This window comes from Triticum dicoccoides, chromosome 1B (genome assembly GCF_002162155.2).
Source record: "Triticum dicoccoides isolate Atlit2015 ecotype Zavitan chromosome 1B, WEW_v2.0, whole genome shotgun sequence".
Lineage (NCBI taxonomy): Eukaryota > Viridiplantae > Streptophyta > Magnoliopsida > Poales > Poaceae > Triticum > Triticum dicoccoides.
The window spans coordinates 653006313-653031752 of record NC_041381.1 but is presented as its reverse complement, the minus strand read 5'-3'; the positions used below and the strand labels follow the sequence as shown (position 1 = coordinate 653031752).

General features: G+C 45.1%; 3 protein-coding genes and 1 pseudogene across 3 annotated transcripts in view; 1 reads left to right on the top strand and 3 right to left on the bottom strand.

The window, feature by feature from the left end:
* Positions 1-1068: 1068 nt before the first annotated feature.
* On the bottom strand, positions 1069-1969 carry LOC119350798 (annotated as a pseudogene).
* A 3668-nt stretch (positions 1970-5637) lies between these two features.
* LOC119311248 (defensin-like protein) lies at positions 5638-5953 on the bottom strand. The gene is made up of 2 exons (XM_037586890.1): positions 5890-5953; positions 5638-5810 (listed from the first exon to the last, which is right to left on the bottom strand). Exons 1-2 carry the CDS (start codon positions 5951-5953, stop codon positions 5638-5640), a joined length of 237 nt encoding a protein of 78 aa, XP_037442787.1.
* Positions 5954-16269: 10316 nt separating this feature from the next.
* Positions 16270-22039, bottom strand: LOC119311238 (probable U3 small nucleolar RNA-associated protein 7). Its single transcript, XM_037586880.1, has 8 exons — positions 21940-22039; positions 21622-21745; positions 21411-21500; positions 20678-20810; positions 20127-20245; positions 18718-18785; positions 18118-18166; positions 16270-17448 (listed from the first exon to the last, which is right to left on the bottom strand). The coding sequence occupies exons 2-8, from the start codon at positions 21733-21735 to the stop codon at positions 16414-16416; spliced, it is 1608 nt and encodes a 535-aa protein (XP_037442777.1). The 5' UTR covers positions 21736-21745; positions 21940-22039; the 3' UTR covers positions 16270-16413.
* A 1692-nt stretch (positions 22040-23731) lies between these two features.
* Positions 23732-25440, top strand: part of LOC119349409 (heme chaperone HemW-like) — a 3275-nt gene continuing 1566 nt past the window's right edge. Inside the window, exon 1 of the mRNA XM_037617439.1 lies at positions 23732-24535. Within this exon, the coding sequence (XP_037473336.1) occupies positions 23742-24535 (794 nt within the window). The 5' untranslated portion in view covers positions 23732-23741. The remainder of the gene's footprint in view (positions 24536-25440) is intronic.

The window sequence follows — 25440 nt, the reverse complement described above, 5'->3', positions numbered from 1 at the left end:
ACGGGAACCGAACTCCCAAGATACTCTGGCATGGCAGGTTGTCTCTTAATTTTTTTATTTTTTATTTTGGCGTAAAATGGCAGATTGTCTCTTGTGAGAGACACATGGCTAAGTCGATACAAGAAGTAATTTTCTGATTGAATGACAGCCATATATTTGTTTCTGATGGTTGAAAACAGAGTTATATTGGTGCCTTGTGCTGTAGATGTGTAGCAAGTCAGGGTATGTCATACCTGCATATAAGATTTCTTTCTACTGTTCTACAGGTCGACCGACGCGCTAAACTATATATCTTTGTTGCGTGCGAGACAAGCTCTACACAATCGAACACAACATTGCTGGCAGCATTTGAATTTTCATGTAGTAGTAGCTGAGATAAACCAAAAGATAAGCAGGCAGCTTGTTGCCTGATTGCCAGGTGCATGCAGAAACCAATATGCACTAAAGGCTGACCTACCTTGCACACTAATTTTGTAACATGAATTTCATATCCTCTGCTTTCTTATAAACTGATATCAATATATAGACAACGATGTGCACTGGGAGTTCTCCCAATTTTTTCAACACCGAAACGGACAGCGACCGTTCGTGCTTCAAAACGCACCTCAATGGAAGCCATCATTCGGGCTACAGGGGCACAACTACAACATTGAACTTTTGCAAAATCTTTCTGCCCACCCGAGGAGAATGCAAATCACCCAGGAGAAGGTTCCTGAGTGCTGGAGCAAGATGTACATGTTTTCCATGATAACAACTGGAAAAGGATATTTACATGACATGGAAGGCACAAAGGAAACAACATGCAACACAACTAAAACCCACAGAAATATAGTAGGATAAAACGACTAGCACATTGTTGCAATGCAGATCAGCATTGATGCTTACACCTGAATTTACAGACCATGAGGAGACAATTTGCCCATATGTTGGATTTGTCCGATTCAGCAGATAGGCAAATTAAATGACGGGACAAAAGCAAGACAGACATACTACGATCTCTAGAGAATTAATCCCATATACGCACAAGTGTCATTACAGATCTAAGGAACATGTATACCATATGAAGTGTTACTTCTGGTTCAAAGCAACCATGGCAAAGAGCTCGTTCAAAACAAAGGGATAGGTCATAATTAAGTGCTCCCAGCCATCGGTCGCCATTACTGTTTGCAAACACGACGGAGATTGGGCTTGGATAAATTTCAAGCATGCCGCCTTCAATGGGCGGCAATGGTGCTGCTCAGCTAGCGCAAGAGTAGACGCCACAGAGCTCACACCTATGCACAAGGACAACTGCCTTTCACAAATAAACCTGAGCCGTTGGAGATCATATCTGTCTGCGGCTACAAGCAAGGCTTGCAGCCATTGCACAACCTCTGATGGTTTCTCTCTTTGTCCTTGTTCCGCAACTTCTGACATTTCATCCTCTGTTCCTTCCTCTTCTTGTCCTTCTTCCACGGCATCTGTTTCGTCCTCCTCCTTGTTGTCATCCTCCATCTTAGGGAGTGAGTCTGTGTAGATGAAGCTAAGCAGAGCCATGAACACTTTTGCTTCCATGTCTTTGATCTGTATGACACAGGATGTAGTAGTGCCCTCCTTCATGGGGCCAAAGAGATGTGCCATGAAGACTTTAGACCGGGCCGCAAGCAGACATCGGTGTGCAGCGAACATCTCGCCGCTGACCTCGAATGTCACATCAGCACCCACCTTAGTTTGAAGGAGATTGTTCAAATGTTGGTCTATTTCAGACATGAGCACCTTATCGCCACCGGCATCCTTGGAGCTGAACAACATGATGTCACACCGGATGGTGAAACAATCATTCATTAGATGCGATGATTGTTCAAGGACATCTTTTTTTCATGAACATGTTGTAGCCCAGCATGGACTCGGAGCCGAAGTTGAATGTTTCAGTTTCCGAAATGTACATTGGCTTGTGCTTCTCCGCCTCGTCGATCGAAAATGTTGACATCCCCGGAAACAGAGTATGCGCCGCCGCCGGCTCGTCTGCGCGTGCGGCCTGGGCCTGCCCAGAGTTAGGGTTTTCTTCAACTTACCACGTTTGTTTGGGCTTTTGTTTTAAGGCCCTCACTTCTCAGGAGCTGCAAGCCCATACATCATCGTTCGCAAAGCAAAGCTGAAATTTGCAGGATGCAAAAATTATAATCCAGTTTGCATTTATGAAATGCTAAATAGCATCTGACTTCGAAAATCACCCTAAAATAATAGCCAACAATTATCTGGTAAAATAGCATCTGACTTCAATAATCAAAATTCACATTTTGGAAGTTTCAAAAGAAATAATCACACATCTTCATATGGATGTGCACTACATATGTGTAAAGTGGGCCGATGATAGTTACACAAAAATGTAGTGAACAAAAAGATAAATTCGTGATTTGAAAAAAGGTGAGTGTGCATGCATTGTTCATTATTTAAAAACACATAAAATTATCTCTTTATGTAGCTCACATGATATTGTATTTCATAGTGAAACTTTACATAGTTCTAGAGATAAAAGAGATAATGAGTAGTAGGGAGTTTTATTTCTCAGAAAATTCATCGTAGTAAGAATAGAGTTGCATATCAGTTGGCCAATTATAGCCGCTTCAAGAGAACTGCTGATGTGTGGTTAAACACGGTTCCACCTTGTATTGAGGATTTGTGGCCTCTTGACTGTAACACTCTACCATGCAATAAAACTCCCTTTACCCTGCAAAAAAAATACATCCTTATGAACAAGTAGATTTTTTTGAGCCTATAAAATACACTTTTGTTTTTTTTTTAAAAAGGGATCCATGGAGCCCGAGCTCCAAAATGCCGCACTCGTTTGACGTCCCCAGAGAAACAAAAGAATTTGACTTCCCTTTTTATATTTTTAAATCAATTAAAAAGTACCCACCTTTTATTTATATAAAATCGACAACTGGTCTCTGCCTTCTGTTTCCCTAAGAGGCCAGGACACATTCATCGCGTGACTTCCAAAAGACATCCTTGGAACGCATATCAAATTAATTAATGTCTAAATTTAACGCCACTATAATGGAATCGCGATCACCATATTTATAGAGCCTTGATGAATGAATTGTGATTTCATTTTTAAAGCCAATGATCCATAGTCGGAGTTAGATTTAAGATCCCACCGGAAAACCCGTAGAGTAATTTTCTTTCTACCCCCTTCGTATGCCAGGTGTATCTTTTTTCACCAAGGCACGCAATCGAGCAGAGTTTGAGACAAAAATACCCTTGAATAATCCCTTAGAAGTATTTTTTGCAGGGTCCCTTGGAAGTATATGTAAAAACAGAAATGCATGTTGGATGCCTTTCCGTCGGGAACAATTTTTTTTTGTGTAGCACACATGTACGGTTAGCCTACTCGTAGTGTATAAATACTACCTTCCTAGTGCATATTCTCACATGTTAGCATCTTAGATAACCTTATTTATTGTTTTTCAAGACACGTGTAGTATTTTTTTATTAAGCTACGGTATCATGATATGATACTAGCATCTTTTCGGCTTGATTGTTATGTTGCTTTGTACACGAGGGTGGAGAGATAGAAACGAAAATATGTGAGATTAGAAGAAATACACATTAGTAAAAAAAATAAACACACCTTATATACGGTGGTGTTGAGTTCTTGAAGGGAGCTCTCGCAGCTGCCAAACTGTAAGTGTAACTGGCAGCTCCAAGAATTTTCTAGCACGTATGAATGAGTCTACGACTAGACAAAGAAATATATTTGGTCAGATCCTATGTTTACTGATCATCATGTAAGAGCATCTTCAACTAGACCCTTAAATCGTCCTCATATATCTATATATCTGAATAGATAGCCTGGATAAGAATGGCCTCTTCAACCAAGTCCTTCAAATCCTCTCGTTTGTCCTGGTTGTTCGCAAATCCCAAACACAACCATACGTGTGGAGGAAATAGGGGTGTCCGGATAGTCCATCAGATCTCCCATCTTTGACCACATTCTATCTATTTTAGTCTTTCCTATCAAATGGAGAGCAAACCACCCTATCAATCATGTGCATGTGTTTGGACAATTTAGAAATAAATTGAGAGATATCGTTGTGTACATGGACAAATGAGGGTCTAGAGCCTATACATTGTACATGGTTCGGACGTGTTTCTGGGAAAAAAAGGTCAAATTTGACCATTGTGGTTGGAGACGTCTAGTCCATGCATGCATTCAAGCCAGGCAAGCACCCAATATGTGGAGCTGACGGTAACTGGTGATGAGATATAATCCTCCCTCCTAGCCAGCGGCCGCCTACACAAAAAAGCTAGGATTCCTCTGCCTCCCGCCGGCGCCGGTCCGCCCCGTCTCCCGTGGCCTTAGGGCTACGGGGGCGGAGTGGATCCCGGCCCTTGCCGGTGGGAGGGTTCCGTTTTTAAATCTTTTTTTGAGGTTTTGTTAGGGTTTATGTTCTACTCAGGAAGGCGAGACGGCGGCGGCTCCCTGAAAATGTAATAAAGATCTCCCCACCTAGCCCCCGTTCCGGTGATGCGTCTAGCATCGTCGGTGGGCGTGTGGAGGTGTGTCTTCGGTGGATCCGTCTTTGGTGGATCTGTTGATTGTTCGTCTTTGTTCGCGTGTCTTCAGGTTGGATCCTTCTTATCTACACTCTTCATCGGTGGCGGTTGTTGTTCTGGTGTATTGGTTCTATGAAGCCTTAACACGACGACTTCCCGACTGTCTACTACAACAAGGTTTGCCCGGCTCCGGCGAGGGAGGGGCGATGACAGCGGCGCGCCTTCGGCTCGCTTCAGTGCTTGTATCGTCGCTAGGTGGCCCACGGATCTGGATGTAATTTTTATTATTTCTATTGTTCATTGTACTGCCATGATTGAAGATGAACAGATCGGAAGTTTATCCCGCAAAAAAACGTAAGCACCCAATATTATTAGGATCTATAAACCCTCAATTACAACGTACATGTGGCCAGGAGAAGGATGACCGAGAAAACCGCCACTGGGATAGTTCTGAAAGGTTAAGATGATATGTTTGTTTTGTGTCACGCTTATTAGTTGAAGATGAAGATGTGCATAGGAAGGTTTTGATTTGATTTTGGCGATAATTATATGAATCTCAACCCTTATTTTCTCTCGTCAAATCAAGACAAGGTTTATAAATACCCGTCTTACTTACTGCAGGACGTTTACCAGCCAACACTAGATCCGGCTCCATCAAACTTTTTTGGTTCACCCCAAGTCCCCAACATTACCCACTTATCCGACCGTTGTTAAGGAGTTTTGGATGTTAGTCTTTCAAACAAAGTCTTGGATGTTAGTTAAAAGAGCATGTCTAATAATAGAGTCAACAATTGGCTACATCTCATGGCATGTCAATTTGATAGCCCACCGTACTCCCGTTCTGAAGGACAAACCTGTGACTAACAATTACTCTCTTTTAGTATTCTTTTTTGAGAGAAATCTCTCTTAGTACATAATTTGTGCGATACAAAATAATCTCAGAACTGGGCCCTAGTGGAGTCCACTGAGTTTCGGCCATATTCGTGTGAACCTTCGAACAAAATCCAAGGTCAAAAAGAAAAGTACAAACTAGAGTAGCACAGAACTGTAATTCCCTTTTTATTCTACTCGTGTGTTCTTCACGCACTAGCTAGCTAGCTAGCAATTCTTGCTGCACGTGCAGCGGTAGGCTCCGCTGCCGGTGCAGTCGCCGGAGTCATAGCCCTCGTTCCGGCACGTGATGGCGCACTCCTCCGGGTCGAAGCACGATCCGGTGCACTTCTTGCACGGGGCGTGCTCGCATGCCGTCGCCTCCCGCACAGGCCCCATCTCTGCACGCATCAAGAACGATCAGTCTCAGGTTAGGTTTGAAGTTACTAAGGCTATCAGGAGAAACAAACAGTCAATTACCTGTGGCCAGGAGGAGAAGCAGGAGAAGGACGGCGGCCGGGAAAAGCTTCGACGAAACCGCCATTGTTGCGGGAGCTCTTCTTCTGGAGGAGTAAGAGAGAATGATGTATAATGAGGTTGTGTTTGTAGATGATGGATCGAGAGAGAGAGATGGGGGGGCATGCTTGTTATATAGTCGAAGGTGAGGACGTGCATAGGAAGGATTTGATTGGGTTTTGGGGATAGGCTTCGGCTTCCTATGTAGTGACATGAATCTCAAGACTTGATTGCTGGAATCAACGCGCGTTCATTCACAAGATTGGCTGCCTAATGCCATGGCTAATAATAGGGCAACCTGCATGATGACTATACTTGTTGCCTTGCATGATAGTGACATGATAATTCAGTGGGACGCAAACAGAAAAAAATTATATGAGACCAGATCTCATATAAAACAGGTGAAACTCGTCCTGATGGATGACACATGACATTCACAAATCACAAAGCATCTAATCTCTCCTCCCCTTTAGGTGGGGGGTGGGGTAAATGCTTTGTGATTTGTGAATGCCACATGTCATTCATCAGGATGGGTCTCACCTGCTAATTCGTGAGACCTGGTTGTTGGAAATATGCCCTAGAGGCAATAATAAAAGCATTATTATTATATTTCTTTGTTCATGATAATTGTCTTTATTCATGCTATAATTGTGTTATCCGGAAATCGTAATACATGTGTGAATAACAGACACCAACATGTCCCTAGTAAGCCTCTAGTTGACTAGCTCGTTGATCAATAGATAGTCATGGTTTCCTGGCTATGGACATTGGATGTCATTGATAACGGGATCACATCATTAAGATAATGATGTGATGGACAAGACCCAATCCTAAACATAGCACAAGATCGTATAGTTCGTTTGCTAGAGTTTTTGCAATGTCAAAGTATCTCTTCCTTCGACCATGAGATCGTATAACTCCTGGATACCGTAGGAGTGCTTTGGGTGTATCAAACGTCACAACGTAACTGGGTGACTATAAAGGTGCACTACAGGTATCTCCGAAAGTATCTATTGTTTTATATGGATCGAGACTGGGATTTGTCACTCCGTATGACGGAGAGATATCACTGGGCCCACTCAGTAATGCATCATCATAATGAGCTCAAAGTGACCAAGTGTTTGGTCACGGGATCATGCATTACGGTACGAGTAAAGTGACTTGCCGGTAACAAGATTGAACGAGGTATTGGGATACCGACGATCGAATCTCGGGCAAGTAACATATCGATTGACAAAGGGAATTGCATACGGGGTTGATTAAATCCTCGACATCGTGGTTCATCCGATGAGATCATCGTGGAGCGTGTGGGAGCCAACATGGGTATCCAGATCCCGCTGTTGGTTATTGACCGGAGAGCGATCTCGGTCATGTCTACATGTCTCCCGAACCCGTAGGGTCTACACACTTAAGGTTCAGTTACGCTAGGGTTGTAGGGATATGTATATGCAGTAACCCGAATGTTGTTCGGAGTCCCGGATGAGATCCCGGACGTCACGAGGAGTTCCGGAATGGTCCGGAGGTAAAGATTTATATATGGGAAGTCTTGTTTCGGGCATCGGGACAAGTTTCGGGGTTATCGGTATTGTACCGGGACCACCGGAGGGGTCCCGGGGGCCCACCGGGTGGGGCCACCCATCCCCGGGGGCCACATGGGCTGTAGGGGGTGCGCCTTGGCCTACATGGGCCAAGGGCACCAGCCCCACTAGGCCCATGCGCCTAGGGTTTCCAAGGGGGAGGAGTCCTACTAGTGGAAGGCACCTCCTAGGTGCCTTGGGGGGGAGGGAAACCCCCCTTGGCCGCCGCACCCGCTAGGAGATTGGATCTCCTAGGGCCGGCCACCCCCCCCTTGGCACCCCTATATATAGTGGGGGAGAGGAGGGACTTGATACCTTGAGTCCTTGGCCTTTGGTTGCCTCCTTCTCCCTCCCCAACACCTCCTCCACCTCCTTATTGCTTAGCGAAGCTCTGCCGGAGTACTGCAGCTCCATCAACACCACACCGTCGTGCTGCTGCTGGTGCCATCTCCCTCAACCTCTCCTCCCTCCCTTGCTGGATCAAGAAGGAGGAGACGTGGCTGTTCCGTACGTGTGTTGAACGCGGAGGTGCCGTCCGTTCGGCGCTAGTCATCGGTGATTTGGATCACGTCGTGTTCGACTACATCATCCCCGTTCTTTGAACGCTTCCGCTCGCCATCTACAAGGTATGTAGATGCATCTATTCACTCGTTGCTAGATGAACTCCTAGATGATCTTGGTGAAACGAGTAGGAAATTTTTTATTTTCTGCAACGTTACCCAACAGTGGCATCATGAGCTAGGTCTATGCGTAGTTCTTCTTGCACGAGTAGAACACAATTGGTTGTGGGCGTAGATTTGTCAACTTTCTTGCCGCTACTAGTCTTATCTTGCTTCAGCGGTATTGTGGGATGAAGCGGCCCGGACCAACCTTACACGTACGCTTACGTGAGACCGGTTCCACCGACTAACATGCACAAGTTGCATAAGGTGGCTGGCGGGTGTCTGTCTCTCCTACTTTAGTTGAAGCGGATTCGATGAAAAGGGTCCTTATGAAGGGTAAATAGAAGTTGACAAATCACGTTGTGGTTTCACGTAGGTAAGAAAACGTTCTTGCTAGAACCCTACTTCAGCCACGTAAAAACTTGCAAACAACAATTAGAGGACGTCTAACTTGTTTTTGCAGCAAGTGCTTTGTGATATGATATGGCCAAAGTTGTGATGAATGATGAATGATCTATATGTCATGTATGAGATGTTCATGCTATTGTAATAGGAATCACGACTTGCATGTCGATGAGTATGACAACCGGCAGGAGCCATAGGAGTTGTCTTTATTTTTTGTATGACCTGCGTGTCATTAAAGAACGCCATGTAAACTACTTTACTTTATTACTAAACGCGTTAGTCATAGAAGTAGAAGTAGTCGTTGGCGTGACAACTTCATGAAGACACGATGATGGAGATCATGATGATGGAGATCATGGTGTCATGCCGGTGACAAGATGATCATGGAGCCCCGAAGATGAAGATCAAAGGAGCTATATGATATTGGCCATATCATGTCACTACTTATATAATTGCATGTGATGTTTATTATGTTTTATGCATCTTGTTTACTTAGAACGACGGTAGTAAATAAGATGATCCCTTACAAAATTTCAAGAAGTGTTCTCCCCTAACTGTGCACCGTTGCTACAGTTCGTCGTTTCGAAGCACCACGTGATGATCGGGTGTGATAGATTCTTACGTTCACATACAACGGGTGTAAGACAGTTTTACACAGCGAAAACACTTAGGGTTAACTTGACGAGCCTAGCATGTACAGACATGGCCTCGGAACACGGAGACCGAAAGGTCGAACACGAGTCGTATGGAAGATACGATCTACATGAGAATGTTCACCGACGATGACTAGTCCATCTCACGTGATGATCGGACACGGCCTAGTCGACTCGGATCGTGTAACACTTAGATGACCAAAGGGATGTCAAATCTGAGTGGGAGTTCATTATAATTTGATTAGATGAACTTAATTATCATGAACTTAGTCTAAATTTTTACAATATGTCTTGTAGATCAAATGGCCAACGTAGTCCTCAACTTCAACGCGTTCCTAGAGAAAACCAAGCTGAAAGACGATGGCAGCAACTATACGGACTGGGTCCGGAACCTGAGGATCATCCTCATAGCTGCCAAGAAAGATTATGTCCTACAAGCACCGCTAGGTGATGCACCTGTTCTCCCTGCAGAACAAGACGTTATGAACGCTTGGCAGGCACGTTCTGATGACTACTCCCTCGTTCAGTGCGGCATGCTTTACAGCCTAGAGCCGGGGCTCCAAAAGCGTTTTGAGAGACATGGAGCATATGAGATGTTCGAAGAGCTGAAAATGGTTTTCCAAGCTCATGCCCGGGTCGAGAGATATGAAGTCTCTGACAAATTCTTCAGCTGTAAGATGGAGGAAAATAGTTCTGTCAGTGAGCACATACTCACTATGTCTGGGTTACATAACCGCTTGACTCAGCTGGGAGTTAATCTCCCGGATGATGCGGTCATTGACAGAATCCTCCAGTCGCTTCCACCGAGCTACAAGAGCTTTGTGATGAACTTCAATATGCAGGGGATGGAAAAGACCATTCCTGAAGTATTTGCTATGCTGAAATCAGCAGAGGTAGAAGTCAGAAAGGAACATCAAGTGTTGATGGTCAATAAAACCACTAAGTTCAAGAAGGGCAAGGGTAAAAAGAACTTCAAGAAGGACGGCAAGGTAGTTGCCGCGCCCAGCAAGCAAGCTGCCGGGAAGAAGCCAAAGAATGGACCCAAGCCCGAGACTGAGTGTTTTTATTGCAAGGAAAGTGGTCACTGGAAGCGGAACTGCCCCAAATACTTAGCGGACAAGAAGGCCGGCAAAACCAAAGGTATATTTGATATACATGTAATTGATGTGTACCTTACCAGTAATCGTAGTAACTCCTGGGTATTTGATACCGATGCCGTTGCTCATATTTGTAACACACAACAGGAGCTGCGGAATAAACGGAGACTGGCGAAGGACGAGGTGACGATGCGCGTCGGGAGTGGTTCCAAGGTCGATGTGATCGCCGTCGGCACGCTACCTCTACATTTACCTACGGGATTAGTTTTAAACCTCAATAATTGTTATTTTGTGCCAAGTTTGAGCATGAACATTGTATCAGGATCTCGTTTAATTCGAGATGGCTACTCTTTTAAATCTGAGAATAATGGTTGTTCCATTTTTATGAGAGATATGTTTTATGGTCATGCTCCTATGGTGAATGGTTTATTCCTTATGAATCTCGAACGTGATGCTACACATGTTCATAATGTGAGTACCAAAAGAAGTAAGGTTGATAATGATAGTCCCACATACCTGTGGCACTGCCGCCTTGGTCACATAGGTGTCAAACGCATGAAGAAGCTCCATGCTGATGGACTTTTAGAGTCTCTTGATTATGAATCATTTGACACGTGCGAACCATGCCTTATGGGTAAAATGACCAAGACTCCATTCTCAGGAACAATGGAGCGAGCAACCGACTTATTGGAAATCATACATACCGATGTGTGCGGTTCAATGAGTGTTGAGGCTCGCGGTGGCTATCGTTATGTTCTCACCCTCACTGATGACTTGAGTAGATATGGGTATGTCTACTTAATGAAACACAAGTCTGAGACCTTTGAAAAGTTCAAGGAATTTCAGAGTGAAGTTGAGAATCAACGTGACAGGAAAATCAAGTTTCTACGATCAGATCGTGGAGGAGAATACTTGAGTCACGAGTTTGGTACACACTTAAGAAAATGTGGAATAGTTTCACAACTCACGCCGCCTGGAACACCTCAGCGCAATGGTGTGTCCGAACACCGTAATCGCACTCTATTAGATATGGTGCGATCTATGATGTCTCTTGCCGATTTACCACTATCTTTTTGGGGCTATGCTTTAGAGACTGCCGCATTCACTTTAAATAGGGCCCCGTCGAAATCCGTTGAGACGACACCGTATGAATTATGGTTTGGGAAGAAACCTAAGCTGTCATTTCTAAAAGTTTGGGGATGCGATGCTTATGTCAGGAAACTTCAACCTAGAAAGCTCGAACCCAAATCGGAAAAATGCGTCTTCATAGGATACCCTAAAGAAACTGTTGGGTATATCTTCTACCTCAGATCCGAAGGCAAGATCTTTGTTGCCAAGAATGGGTCCTTTCTGGAGAAAGAGTTTCTCTCGAAAGAAGTAAGTGGGAGGAAAGTAGAGCTTGATGAAGTATTACCTCTTGAACCGGAAAATGGCGCAACTCAAGAAAATGTTCCTGAGGTGCCTGCACCGACTAGAGAGGAAGTTAATGATAATGATCAAGATACTTCTGATCAAGCTCCTACTGAAATTCGAAGGTCCACGAGGACACGTTCTGCACCAGAGTGGTACGGCAACCCTGTCTTGGAAATCATGTTGTTAGACAACGGTGAACCTTCGAACTATGAAGAAGCGATGGCGGGTCCGGATTCCGACAAATGGCTAGAAGCCATGAAATCCGAGATAGGATCCATGTATGAAAACGAAGTATGGACTTTGACTGACTTGCCCGTAGAACGGCGAGCCATAGAAAATAAATGGATCTTTAAGAAGAAGACAGACGCGGATGGTAATGTGACCATCTATAAAGCTCGGCTTGTCGCTAAGGGTTATCGACAAGTTCAAGGGGTTGACTACGATGAGACTTTCTCACCGGTAGCGAAGCTGAAGTCCGTCCGAATCATGTTAGCAATTGCCGCATTTTATGATTATGAAATTTGTAAAATGGACGTCAAAACGGCATTCCTTAATGGTTTCCTTAAGGAAGAATTGTATATGATGCAGCCGGAAGGTTTTGTCGATCCTAAAATGCTGACAAGGTGTGCAAGCTCCAACGCTCGATTTATGGGCTGGTGCAAGCATCTCGGAGTTGGAACATTCGTTTTGATGAGATGATCAAAGCGTTTGGGTTCACAAAAACTTATGGAGAAGCCTGTGTTTACAAGAAAGTGAGTGGAAGCTCTATAGCATTTCTCATACTATATGTAGATGACATACTTTTGATGGGAAATGATGTAGAACTTTTGGACAGCATTAAGGCCTACTTGAATAAGAGTTTTTCAATGAAGGACCTTGGAAAAGCTGCTTATATATTAGGCATCAAGATCTATAGGGATAGATCAAGACGCCTCATAGGTCTTTCACAAAGCACATATCTTGATAAGATTTTGAAGAAGTTCAAAATGGATCAGTCCAAGAAAGGATTCTTGCCTGTTTTGCAAGGTGTGAAATTGAGCTCAGCTCAATGTCCGACCACGGCAGCAGAGATAGAAGAGATGAGTGTCATCCCCTATGCCTCAGCCATAGGTTCTATTATGTATGCCATGCTGTGTACCAGACCTGATGTAAACCTTGCCGTAAGTTTGGTAGGAAGGTACCAAAGTAATCCCGGCAAGGAACACTGGACAGCGGTCAAGAATATCCTGAAGTACCTGAAAAGGACTAAGGAAATGTTTCTCGTTTATGGAGGTGACGAAGAGCTCGTCGTAAAAGGTTACGTCGACGCTAGCTTCGACATAGATCTGGATGACTCTAAGTCACAAACCGGATACGTGTATATTTTGAATGGTGGGGCAGTAAGCTGGTGCAGTTGCAAACAGAGCGTCGTGGCGGGATCTACATGTGAAGCGGAGTACATGGCAGCCTCGGAGGCAGCACATGAAGCAATATGGGTGAAGGAGTTCATCACCGACCTAGGAGTCATACCCAATGCGTCGGGGCCGATCAAGCTCTTCTGTGACAACACTGGAGCTATTGCACTTGCCAAGGAGCCCAGGTTTCACAAGAAGACGAGGCACATCAAGCGTCGCTTCAACTCCATCCGTAAAAATGTTCAAGATGGAGACATAGAGATTTGTAAAGTACATACGGACCTGAATGTAGCAGATCTGTTGACTAAACCTCTCCCAAGAGCAAAACATGATCAACACCAGAATTCCATGGGTGTTCGATTCATCACAATGTAACTAGATTATTGACTCTAGTGCAAGTGGGAGACTGTTGGAAATATGCCCTAGAGGCAATAATAAAAGCATTATTATTATATTTCTTTGTTCATGATAATTGTCTTTATTTATGCTATAATTGTGTTATCCGGAAATCGTAATACATGTGTGAATAACAGACACCAACATGTCCCTAGTAAGCCTCTAGTTGACTAGCTCGTTGATCAATAGATAGTCATGGTTTCCTGGCTATGGACATTGGATGTCATTGATAACGGGATCACATCATTAGGATAATGATGTGATGGACAAGACCCAATCCTAAACATAGCACAAGATCGTATAGTTCGTTTGCTAGAGTTTTTGCAATGTCAAAGTATCTCTTCCTTCGACCATGAGATCGTATAACTCCTGGATACCGTAGGAGTGCTTTGGGTGTATCAAACGTCACAACGTAATTGGGTGACTATAAAGGTGCACTACAGGTATCTCCGAAAGTATCTATTGTTTTATATGGATCGAGACTGGGATTTGTCACTCCGTATGACGGAGAGATATCACTGGGCCCACTCAGTAATGCATCATCATAATGAGGTCAAAGTGACCAAGTGTTTGGTCACGGGATCATGCATTACGGTACGAGTAAAGTGACTTGCCGGTAACAAGATTGAACGAGGTATTGGGATACCGACGATCGAATCTCGGGCAAGTAACATATCGATTGACAAAGGGAATTGCATACGGGGTTGATTAAATCCTCGACATTGTGGTTCATCCGATGAGATCATCGTGGAGCCTGTGGGAGCCAACATGGGTATCCAGATCCCGCTGTTGGTTATTGACCGGAGAGCGATCTCGGTCATGTCTACATGTCTCCCGAACCCGTAGGGTCTACACACTTAAGGTTCAGTTACGCTAGGGTTGTAGGGATATGTATATGCAGTAACTCGAATGTTGTTCGGAGTCCCGGATGAGATCCCGGACGTCACGAGGAGTTCCGGAATGGTCCGGAGGTAAAGATTTATATATGGGAAGTCTTGTTTCGGGTATCGGGACAAGTTTCGGGGTTATCGGTATTGTACCGGGACCACCGAAGGGGTCCCGGGGGCCCACCGGGTGGGGCCACCCATCCCCGGGGGCCACATGGGCTGTAGGGGGTGCGCCTTGGCCTACATGGGCCAAGGGCACCAGCCCCACTAGGCCCATGCGCCTAGGGTTTCCAAGGGGGAGGAGTCCTACTAGTGGAAGGCACCTCCTAGGTGCCTTGGGGGGGAGGGAAACCCCCCTTGGCCGCCGCACCCCCTAGGAGATTGGATCTCCTAGGGCCGGCCACCCCCCCTTGGCACCCCTATATATAGTGGGGGAGAGGAGGGACTTGATACCTTGAGTCCTTGGCCTTTGGTTGCCTCCTTCTCCCTCCCCAACACCTCCTCCACCTCCTTATTGCTTAGGGAAGCTCTGCCGGAGTACTGCAGCTCCATCAACACCACGCCGTCGTGCTGCTGCTGGTGCCATCTTCCTCAACCTCTCCTCCCTCCCTTGCTGGATCAAGAAGGAGGAGACGTGGCTGTTCCGTACGTGTGTTGAACGCGGAGGTGCCGTCCGTTCGGCGCTAGTCATCGGTGGTTTGGATCACCTCGTGTTCGACTACATCATCCCCGTTCTTTGAACGCTTCCGCTCGCCATCTACAAGGTATGTAGATGCATCTATTCACTCGTTGCTAGATGAACTCCTAGATGATCTTGGTGAAACGAGTAGGAAATTTTTTATTTTCTGCAACGTTACCCAACACTGGTCTCATAGAATTTTTTTCCGACGCAAACCCCTAAAGCGGTAGTTTTTTGTCAATAACTTGCCTTCATCGCCTCCATTGCCATGGAAACAAAACCTAATAAAAAAGAAAAAGAAATCAAACAGGTCCCCACTCGTATTGCCGACGACGAGAACGTCGGACAGGGGAGAGGAGAGGGGCCGAGACAGCAGTGTGGACTGTGGAGGAGACCTTCGGCGGTGGCGACAACTAAGGTTGGGAACAGGAAACTGTTATGTATAATTTTCGGTGGAATTTGATAGTTTCTTCATGCTACAACCGAAAAACATATACACAAGTAACACATGCCCCCTTTCCCAGCAGTAACCACCAGACCTATGCTTTTTGTTTCTTTCTATGCTGCATTGGTCGGGATTTCTGACCCAAAGGACATTTATCCTACAAAAACAGTGTTGTGAATTCCAATAGGAATTGGAGCTCGGCACATAAAACAGTGCTCAGCGGTCGGTCCTTTTGCTTGCCGCCTCCCACTGGGGTTTGATGCCCGCTGGTTTTATGTCTTCTGGTTACGGTTAGCCTAGTCGCAGATGTTGTTTAACTTGCCTCATCCTGGGATTTCCTCTCCTGTCGTTTTTGGGCTGCGGTTTGTGAGTGTCATCAGGTTTTCGTCCCATGGCGGGTGGTCCGTTCCAGGATCATCCTGCGGTGGGTTTCCTGATGGTGCGCCAGCTCGCTCTCCCCTTTCAGCTTCATTTGATCTCAAAAAAGCTTATATCTTTCATCCTGTTAGTTGTAGTGGTTTGGGCACTAAGAACATCTGGATACAGACTGATGTATTTCCGTTCATTGCGAAATTAATGGAAAGGGGTTGAGAGCCCGGTTGGAAAAAAAAACAGTGTTAGACACCACCAAGGCACAAGTAATTAGATCAACGGGACTCTCAAGCCTCAACCTCATCATCATCAAACATAAAAAATATGCCAGCCCAGGAAGAAGAGCTGACCCAAACCAAACTTCAACATGGAGAACGTCATGCCCAGCAGAGAATAAAATTTTGGTGCATATTTTTCTAACAAGTTCACATGAACTACTACTTGCCAGCTACTCCTTTACAAAATAGACCACAACACACACTCGCTAATGATAAGTTGATAACTAAGATCACGATTGCCTGTTCTTGGCAAACCGCTGCAATGCTTTCGGCAGCTCGGTGTCATCGCCAATCCGCAGTTTCTTGTCAGCAGGGTGCCCACTGGCTTCCTTGTGTTGATCCAACAAAGGCCTCTTGGCTCTGAGAACCTCCTCCTCTTTCTTCTTAGCCCGCCTGCTCGGCTTACTCCTACCCTTGGTCTTCTTCTTGACCCTAATGTTCTTGGCGGCCTCGACGGCACCTTCAATCTCGTCCTCAATCTCTTTCTTGGTTTTCTTCTGTTTCTTCTTCAGTTGTCTTACGGTGGCTATCACATTCGGATCAAGCATGATGGTCTCTGGTTGGAGCTTGTCAAGGAGGGACCGCACCTCCTTCTCCCGCCTTTGCTTCCCGGTCTCCATGGGGTTGTCAACGAAGGTATCGAAGTTTGGCTCGCCTGATCCAGGAACGAGCATGGAGGAGAAGCCCATGGAGTGCCCGATCCCACAGATGTCCTCGTAAGGGCGGAACAAAACCTTGCCCACCTGATATCCCTTTACCATTCTGTGCTTCATATAGATTTTATAGTCCTGGCCCCCGCAATCCCTGTATATCTCCACTAGAGATCCGTTGCTGCTCGCCAACAACCCCTTCTGGCTGAAACCCAGGGACTGAGCACGTGCGGCGTATGAATGCACAACCTCAAACTTCCTGAGATCCCAAATCTTAATCTTCCGGTTCCGGTGATCAGCACCTGCAGTTGCCATAAGGTGACCACCCTTGTCAAATGCGACTGCAGTCAGAGGACCCTTATGGCACAACATTGTGACAAGGGGTTTCGCACTGGTTGGCTTCCACATTGTGAGTCTCCCACGAGCATGCCCAAGGCCAATGACGGCATTGTAGGGATTTACCCGCATCACGTCCGTACGTCCAAGACCTGTGCTGTAGTTTGCAACCATCTCACCAGTGCTCATATCTTGGTAGTGGAGCTGCCCGAAGCTGTTTATCGATGCCAAGAGTAAGTGTTTATCCAGAAACTGAAGCTTCAGCGATTCGCCATGTTCCTGCGAAACGGAAGAGTGATCACTGTTAAGACTCCCAAAAGAAGTATTTTGGAGATAGCACGCCTTTCGTGGAGATGCATTGGGTACAAATTCGATGATTGACTGATAGCTATGAAGGTGTCGCTACACCAGTGTTATGATGCTTAAGAAACAGAAGCACTGTCCATAGTAATTCCTTCCGACAAAAAAAATGCAGTACCCAACTGTTTTAGTATTAATAAAGTTTATTTTGAAAGCCTCGGGGGAAAAAAGTATCTCACTCATTAACAAAGGAACAATCAATTCAGCTATTTGCATGGTGCTATTTTACCACCACAAAGCTTTCAGTTATCAAAAATGTGTCTGGATGTACACTGACATGGACATTGACAGCGACACGTGGTTTGGGTACTACTTTGCTAGTTTTCCAAGTTCAAAAAAGGGAGGTTCTGTATTGCGATTAGCTGATCGAAGAACAAATCACTTGATTGTACCTAACATAAAAACTCGAGTTCTATTAATCATTAGTTCCGTGGAGTTCTTAAAAAAGAAGAACAGGAACATATATTACTACTATTTCTACATATTAAAGCATGTTACCAACATTTACAAGTTACAACAACTTCCTCAGAACCATCAATAACCAGGGCAAAGTTACGAAGAACATGGAGGTGTTCAAACCATGATTACCTTTAGACAGTGAATTTCTGTGCCATGACGATTATATATGTAGGGATACCTGTTACAACAATATTCAATATTCTTGTGAGGAACTAACAAAGTACAGGATTCATTAGCATAATCAGCCCTTCACAACTTGTAAGCACCATTTGCACATAGAGTATTAATACACGGCTTACCAAAAAAAAAAACAGTTCCAGAGTCCAGAGCAACAACCCATTTCTCAAATATTGAAGTCAGAAGGCAATTCTATGCTGTACCTAGCTCACACGTTTATGCACTAACAATTCAAGAAACTGCTAGAAATTAGACTTGTTCACCGATGCCATTTTTATGATAATGCCCCACTTTTGGGAAAGTGTACAAGGAAATGATGTAGCGAATCATGTTGGCATGTGTTGCATAATTCTATAGCCTGATTGGTCCACAGATCAAACTTATTCTGACAACGGTTCTTATTTTGTTGAGCATGGGTTTGTGCATCCTTACTTTACATCATCAAGCTGTAGGGGTCATCTTATTACATCTTTTTTAGCACATGGAACATGTTGATATATTTCATGAGAAATGGAAATATGTCGCAGAGCTTGAGTGCAGTCAACAAATTACTTTTTCTGGGCGACTGCAAAGAGTTGCTCGTTCTGTAAAAATGCCACGTCGAGCACAGTTTCCTTCACCTATAAAAAAAAGTAAGATCAGGGAAGTACAATACTTAGGTGCAACAAGAAATAATGTTGGAGATGTCTACAGTCACAGTGATTATAAAAACCAGGGGCTGATGTCGGCGAAAAGTGGGGAACAATATTAGATTTGAGTGTGGATTTTTTGTAACCCCATACCAGTGTACCCTCTATCTAGACCATTCAGCTTGTGTCAAGATTCGTGCTATCCTTACATAGAAATTTCTGTTTATTGATGAGGGACAAACAATGCGAAGGGGTCAGGTCCGCTTTCTTTCATCAAGGTTCGAAAGATGCTATTAGGCACTGCTTACATGCTTCGTTATGGACTAAAACATGGGGACAGGGGACATCATTTTCCAAACTCCACGAGTCACACTCCCCTACCGCCACAAAACATCCTCCTCCAGCTGCCAGCTGCAACGAACTGTTCATTCTCCACAGCCACCCTCCATCCTACTCCCTTACCGCTCTATGTAATTTTTGCTCTTGGATGCATGGTCCTTGGCCCAGGTGCCCGGTTGGCTACTTGGCTGCTTGTCACCATGTTCCAGGTGACCGTCTAGGAACTAGGCATCCATACACCAACCGCTTAGCGCCTATCACTTCTGCATACCTTGGAAACCAACGGAGAAACAATGGACTTTACTCTTCTCTAGGCAAACAAGAAAAACTACCTACAGTAAACTCAGCGTATTTGATCTGAAATTCTGAATTCGAGCTGCTATCATTCAAATCATATGAAATGAAAAACTCAATGGGCAATGGCTAGGTCTACTAAGTCATAAACTCGTACTAAGTGCACTCACAGGTTATCAGAATAACCGGAGTATCAGGCTGATTATAACAAGTACAACGGCGATTAACCCATGTAATCCCTGAAAGGTGAGCAAACTGTCGGGTAGCAGTTACTCTAGTTTCAATACATTGGAACAATGTGAACTATAAGTAGTTCCTTGACTTCAACATCCACGCCTTCCATCAATTAAAATGTGTATCATCTTTACTTACGAATTACGAGTACATAAAATAGATATCCATATTTCTCAATGGCGTCTTAGGCTCTTAGCCTTTGCATACATATACGTATTTTTCAAACTAGCAAAAGAAACCCCAGCGTTCATTTAGTTCTTGCTTTCAAGTTGGGTCTAACAAAAGGCACAAACTTCTAGTGCTGCTAACTTCCACCAAAATCGAGGACCAGACTAAGATCATTCTCGCGAGTCTAATTTATGAGCAAAGCACTGAAATTCAATAGTGAACATTTTACTGAGAAAAAAAGAACAGAAGAGAAGTAAACCTGCATACTGACAAACTGCTTAAATACTGAAAGCTGACCTCAAATTCATTGATGAGTTCCATATTTAACATATCCATAAATGCAATATGACCTTTTCGCCCACCTACTATCATGTAGCGCCCATTTGGTGTGTATTCTAGAGTATAAGGACCAAGCACTGCATACAAAACAGCTAGTCAGCACCCTCATACAACTCATGGTCATAAACCATAATTAGGGAAACTGACAGTTAGCATTCAGCAAGGTCGCAACATAGAGTATGCCTAATGAAATAACATAAGAGCCTGCAGCAGAGTTCTTTCACTGAATTATTCAATTAGGAAAACTGTTTAGTCATACAAAGCTGATAGAGCCAATGTTATGTTATGGTTACAAATGTTTTACAGGCTAACTTGCATCTTCCTTTCACGTAAACAGTAAGAAGGGTATATGTAACAACCACATTGTAAGTCTATAAAGGCATACACAATAAGAATCAAGAAATACGATATCGTCAATCTGAGCTGGGCATCATGTAGCTATTTTGGTACTGGATAATGTAGCTAGGGTGGCAGATTCAGATAATACTGTAACAGATCTACATATTTACCAGGTAAGATCATGTCAAATGATTTTCTTGAACTCCAAATGTCCACCTTTGGCAGAATCGACCACTGCTCAAATCTGTATGTCTTTTCAAGACCTTCAGGCTCTAGATAGCCCCCAACGCTAGGCAATAGCCACTGTAAATTGAGTAAAAGAAAAATCAGCGTAGTGCAAATTATCTCATGTTTGCACAAGTTAGTTCGACTGGAATTTACATGGGTGCAGTGTTATATTATGTTCCGACGAGCACCATGGAGTTATGCAAGAGAGTCCATACTCAAAGTGACATATAGCCATATCTATCTATGCCATAATTGTCAAGCAATGTGAATTAAAACGATCCAAAAAGAGTATGTGTATACTCAGTAAATTTTACTCCTTGTCACGGTAGATTCGTCGAAAACCTACTGGGCGGTCTTTCGCCGACTAGCCATCATCTCTTTAACGGCAACGCCAGATCAATCCATGTTTACATTTAAAATGTGGATTCTATACATATGAGTAGAGCACTTCATCCAAACAGTTCCACACGACACTGGTGAATAGCTAAAGAAGAGCTATATATATTCTAGAACATCACACTGTCACAAGTCACTAGTCTAGAATGCCAGATTCCCTTGTCATGCATACCCTGTTGGTTAGTGCCCCCGAGATTTTCAGTGAGATAGCTACATATATATATGTTGTATGAATCAACAAATTCACACACGTTCTGCAACAAATCCACAAACACAGACCTTTTCAGCCTGCGCGGCAGCTTTGGCGGACACTCCAATCAGCTTCTCCTTTCCAGCGAGCTGCCCTTTCAGTTTCTTGTCGCGCAAATCCTGTTACGGAGAAAACCAAAAATGTCAGCTTCACTTCTGAAGTATTATAGCAGGCAGAGCATCTAGCACCTGAATCTCCAACAACTGCACTAGTAGGACAGTAGCAGAGCAGCAATCTCACCCCCAGGTTAGCAGCCTTCCCCCGGGAGAACCTGGCCACCTTCATCTCCATCTCGTCCGGAGAGCCTCGGCGGTTCTCCCTCTCACTGGGGTCTCCTTCCGTGGCGATCCCCATCCTGCTCAACCTGTCACAATCTCACAATGGAAAATCGAAATTAACAACGAGACGGCCACGCGAGTGAATTTACAGGAATAAACTCCTGAAAACAAAATCGAGCAGATATCGTGGCGTTAGCATGTTGATTAGAAGCATCGGCATTCATCTGCCCTGCAATTGTATAGGTCATCAGTGGGGGTTTGACTGATCACAAGTTCATACCTCGGAACCCAAAACCCAGTGGCCAAAGCTCGTGGGCGTGTGGAGACAGCAGAGACGACGCCGCAACGATGGGAACGGGGACGGCGATGGCGACGGCGGCGACGGGGTTGATGCGTCGGCGGTGGACGCGGGCCGCGGCGGCTCAAGCTATATATATAGCTTATTGGGCACGCGGCGGCAGGCAAGCGCAAAGCCACGTGTTGGGCCTTCATAACGAGCCACGCGTTGGGCCAGATATTGGCCTGGTTAACTCGGCCTCACGGACGTTAGGTTTTGTATTTGTCTGAAAAAAACGTTAGGTTATGTTTTCCTTTTTTTTTTGGACACGCACACACGCACACATTAAGCCAACATAACATCTCGAGATTTTACGAAGTCACCATCAGCGCTTCGCAGTCGACGGTAAGGTTCCCTCCCACTGAACGAACATCGTCGGAAGCCTGAAATAAATCCAAGAATAATGCAAGCACTAATTCAAATCTAGAATTGAACTTTGGTGGGTTGAAGATACCACTATTCTTCTAATCATCCAACCAAAAGTTGGTTTGTTGCTTTCCCCTCTTTGGGAGAGAATGTTTTTTCTTATAAAAAGGACTAGATAATCACACGTGCTTGCAACGTGGTATGTTAGCCTGTAATTTGACTGTCCATATACATGTGATTGTGTATATTTACTATTTACCTACCCAAATAAATTTTAGGATTTTATTTTGTAAGGCTTTTCAAAGAAAACATAACTTTTTTTGAGAAAAATAATTTTATTTGATATGTCACGAGCCAGTGAAGACGATGCTCAAGGAAAACCAATAAAAACCCAAAGATACAAGAAAAACATCAAAACGGAGAGATGAAGGGGAAACATAAGTAAGGTTGGAGCAAGGGTGAGATGGACGATAAAACCTTGCGTTCATTTTAAGTAGGAAAGAAAACAAGCAAAAAAAAAACACTTAGGAAACACACGTGCTTAAGCTCTGGCTTCCCGTCCAACATCCTATTCAACTTTCAAAGGTGAGAGGGGGAGGGGTTATCGATCAATGCTCATAGTCCAGATTGCTTTTCTTCAACATTTTTTATGTGCCCTTGACAACAAACTATAGATGTGGAGGCGGCGTTACACGGAACAATTCTCGTGGTTTTTATCTTCATCCTAGTGTGGCTATCGTGGCCGATACAATCTACAGCGGATTTGACGGTGTTTTTGTCTCGTAGATCGATGATTGATGCCCTTGTAGATTGTCGTCCGATGCTTGGGCCTATCCGGTGGTGTGGCCACAATAGTATTGTCAAGCATGCCCTCATCGCTAGGTATGTATATTCGTTCTTTTGTGCTCCTGGTTTTCTTCCCCGATAATATGGCGACTCTTGCAAGCAGTGTGTCCCCCTGACCATAATACAGGTCACCGATCCTAACTTGACACCCGTTGAAGTGGACGGTCCATACGAGTCTTGAAAATGTTTGAAATCAGTACAATTTGTGCAGGTTAGGTCTTTTATGGTTCATGTTTTTTTTTGCGAGATTCTACTTTTTCTTCACTAGATGTATGGAAAAAAAATCAAGATATAAGACATGGATCTAGAGTCAATGACTACAGAGGACTTTTGTAACTTTATGTTTTTTTTCCTTGGCCCTTGCTATTCCCGTCTTTGTTTGATTTGATGCACTTTGTGTAATTTATCAACAAAGTTGGATCGTTACTTTTTAAAAATTCAATTTGGAATTCATATAACAATTCAATTCTAATACTCTTTCTAGTACACCAGTCCACCGGGAGGAGCCTTGGGAGGGAGGCGAGTGGTCAGTAATGCTAAGATCAGCCTTCCCTCTCGTCTCTCAGTTGCCGCACAGGAAACCGCCCCCAATCCGCCCACCCCGCCCACAACCTGTTCGTCGCTATGCCTCCCCCGCCGCCGCCGTCCCGCCGCCGCCTCCTCCGCCACGCCCACTACCTCCGGCCTCCGCCTACGTGCACCTCCCCTTCTGCCGCAAGCGGTGCCACTACTGCGACTTCCCCATCGTGGCGCTCGGCTCCTCCGCGTCCTCCCCCGGCGGCCCGGGCGAGGGCGAGGACCCCCGGATCGCCGACTACGTGCGCCTCCTGCTCCGGGAGGTAGCCGCCACGCGTCCCGTCTCCGACGACGGCGTGCCGCTGCAGACCATCTTCTTCGGCGGCGGCACCCCGTCGCTAGTCCCGCCGAGGCTGGTGGCCGCGGTGCTCGACGCGCTGCGCGGCAGGTTCGGGCTGTCCGCGTGCCCGGAGGTGTCCATCGAGATGGACCCCGGCACGTTCGACGCGGCCAAGCTGCGGGAGCTGGTGGGCGTGGGCGTGAACCGGGTGTCGCTCGGCGTGCAGGCGTTCCAGGAGGAGCTGCTCCGGGCGTGCGGCCGCGCGCACGGCCTGCGGGAGGTGCACGAGGCCGTCGGGATCGTGACCGCCTGCGAGGGGCTCCAGAACTGGAGCATGGACCTCATCTCCTCGCTGCCCAACCAGACCCAGGAGATGTGGGAGGAGAGCTTGCGGTGCACCGTCGATACCCGCCCCACGCATGTCTCCGTCTACGACCTGCAGATCGAGCAGGGCACCAAGTTTGGCCAAATGTGAGTTCATTCTGTGCATGACTACTCCTATGGCATATCTTGAAAACATTATCAGTCCTGACAAATATATGTGTGTGGTTTGTGGTGGTTCTGTTCCATAGATAATGAATTGGGGGAAAACTAACACACTACAACCATCATCTTCACACAATTAGCTTCGATTTGCACTTGTTTGTGTTGTACAAGCTCACTCTTCTCTTCTTGGAAAGGGGCTACTTATTAATAAGTTACAGAGCTGAGATTACAATCATGCAGTAATCATAACCAACAGGCAGGCCAGGACTGTATCTTATAGAACACTGACACAACCATGAACCACCTTTCTACAGTGCGGAGCTAAACCATTCGATACCCTGTGACCCTGCTTTTAGAATTCTGTGACTTGAGAGTTCAGGCAACAGGAGACAAACCTCTCGAATGGTACCACTAATTGTGAGGCTTGAGGGCATTAACCACCATCGGGCAATTGCTCTGAATCAACATCGGCCTGATTAGTGCAGACCGGCGCTTTTTGGACACCGTCTAGACATCTAATGGCTTCTGTTTCTTATGCATTAGGGCAACATGGCACCACGTCCCAGGCGGGCATAATGATTTTTTCCTCTTCATTTGTCGTCCAAGTTGCAATTTTACTTTAGGTGGCATCTAACCAGTGCTACAATTTGTCTGGCATGGAATTTCTCCTTGCTAGCTTGTCCGTGGACTACAGTAGTCTTGCCCTTTTCGTCGTATCGTTTACACTATCTTTGATATATTGTAAAGTGTTACTACAATTGAGTAAGAACTGAACCGTAGCTCTGATTGTTGTCTAACTGTTCGTGAAGGTTATGTCATTCCAGAGAAAGAAGTTCAGTCTTCTTTTCTGACTCATGATGCTGATAGTTGCGGAGTTAAAGGGTTTAACT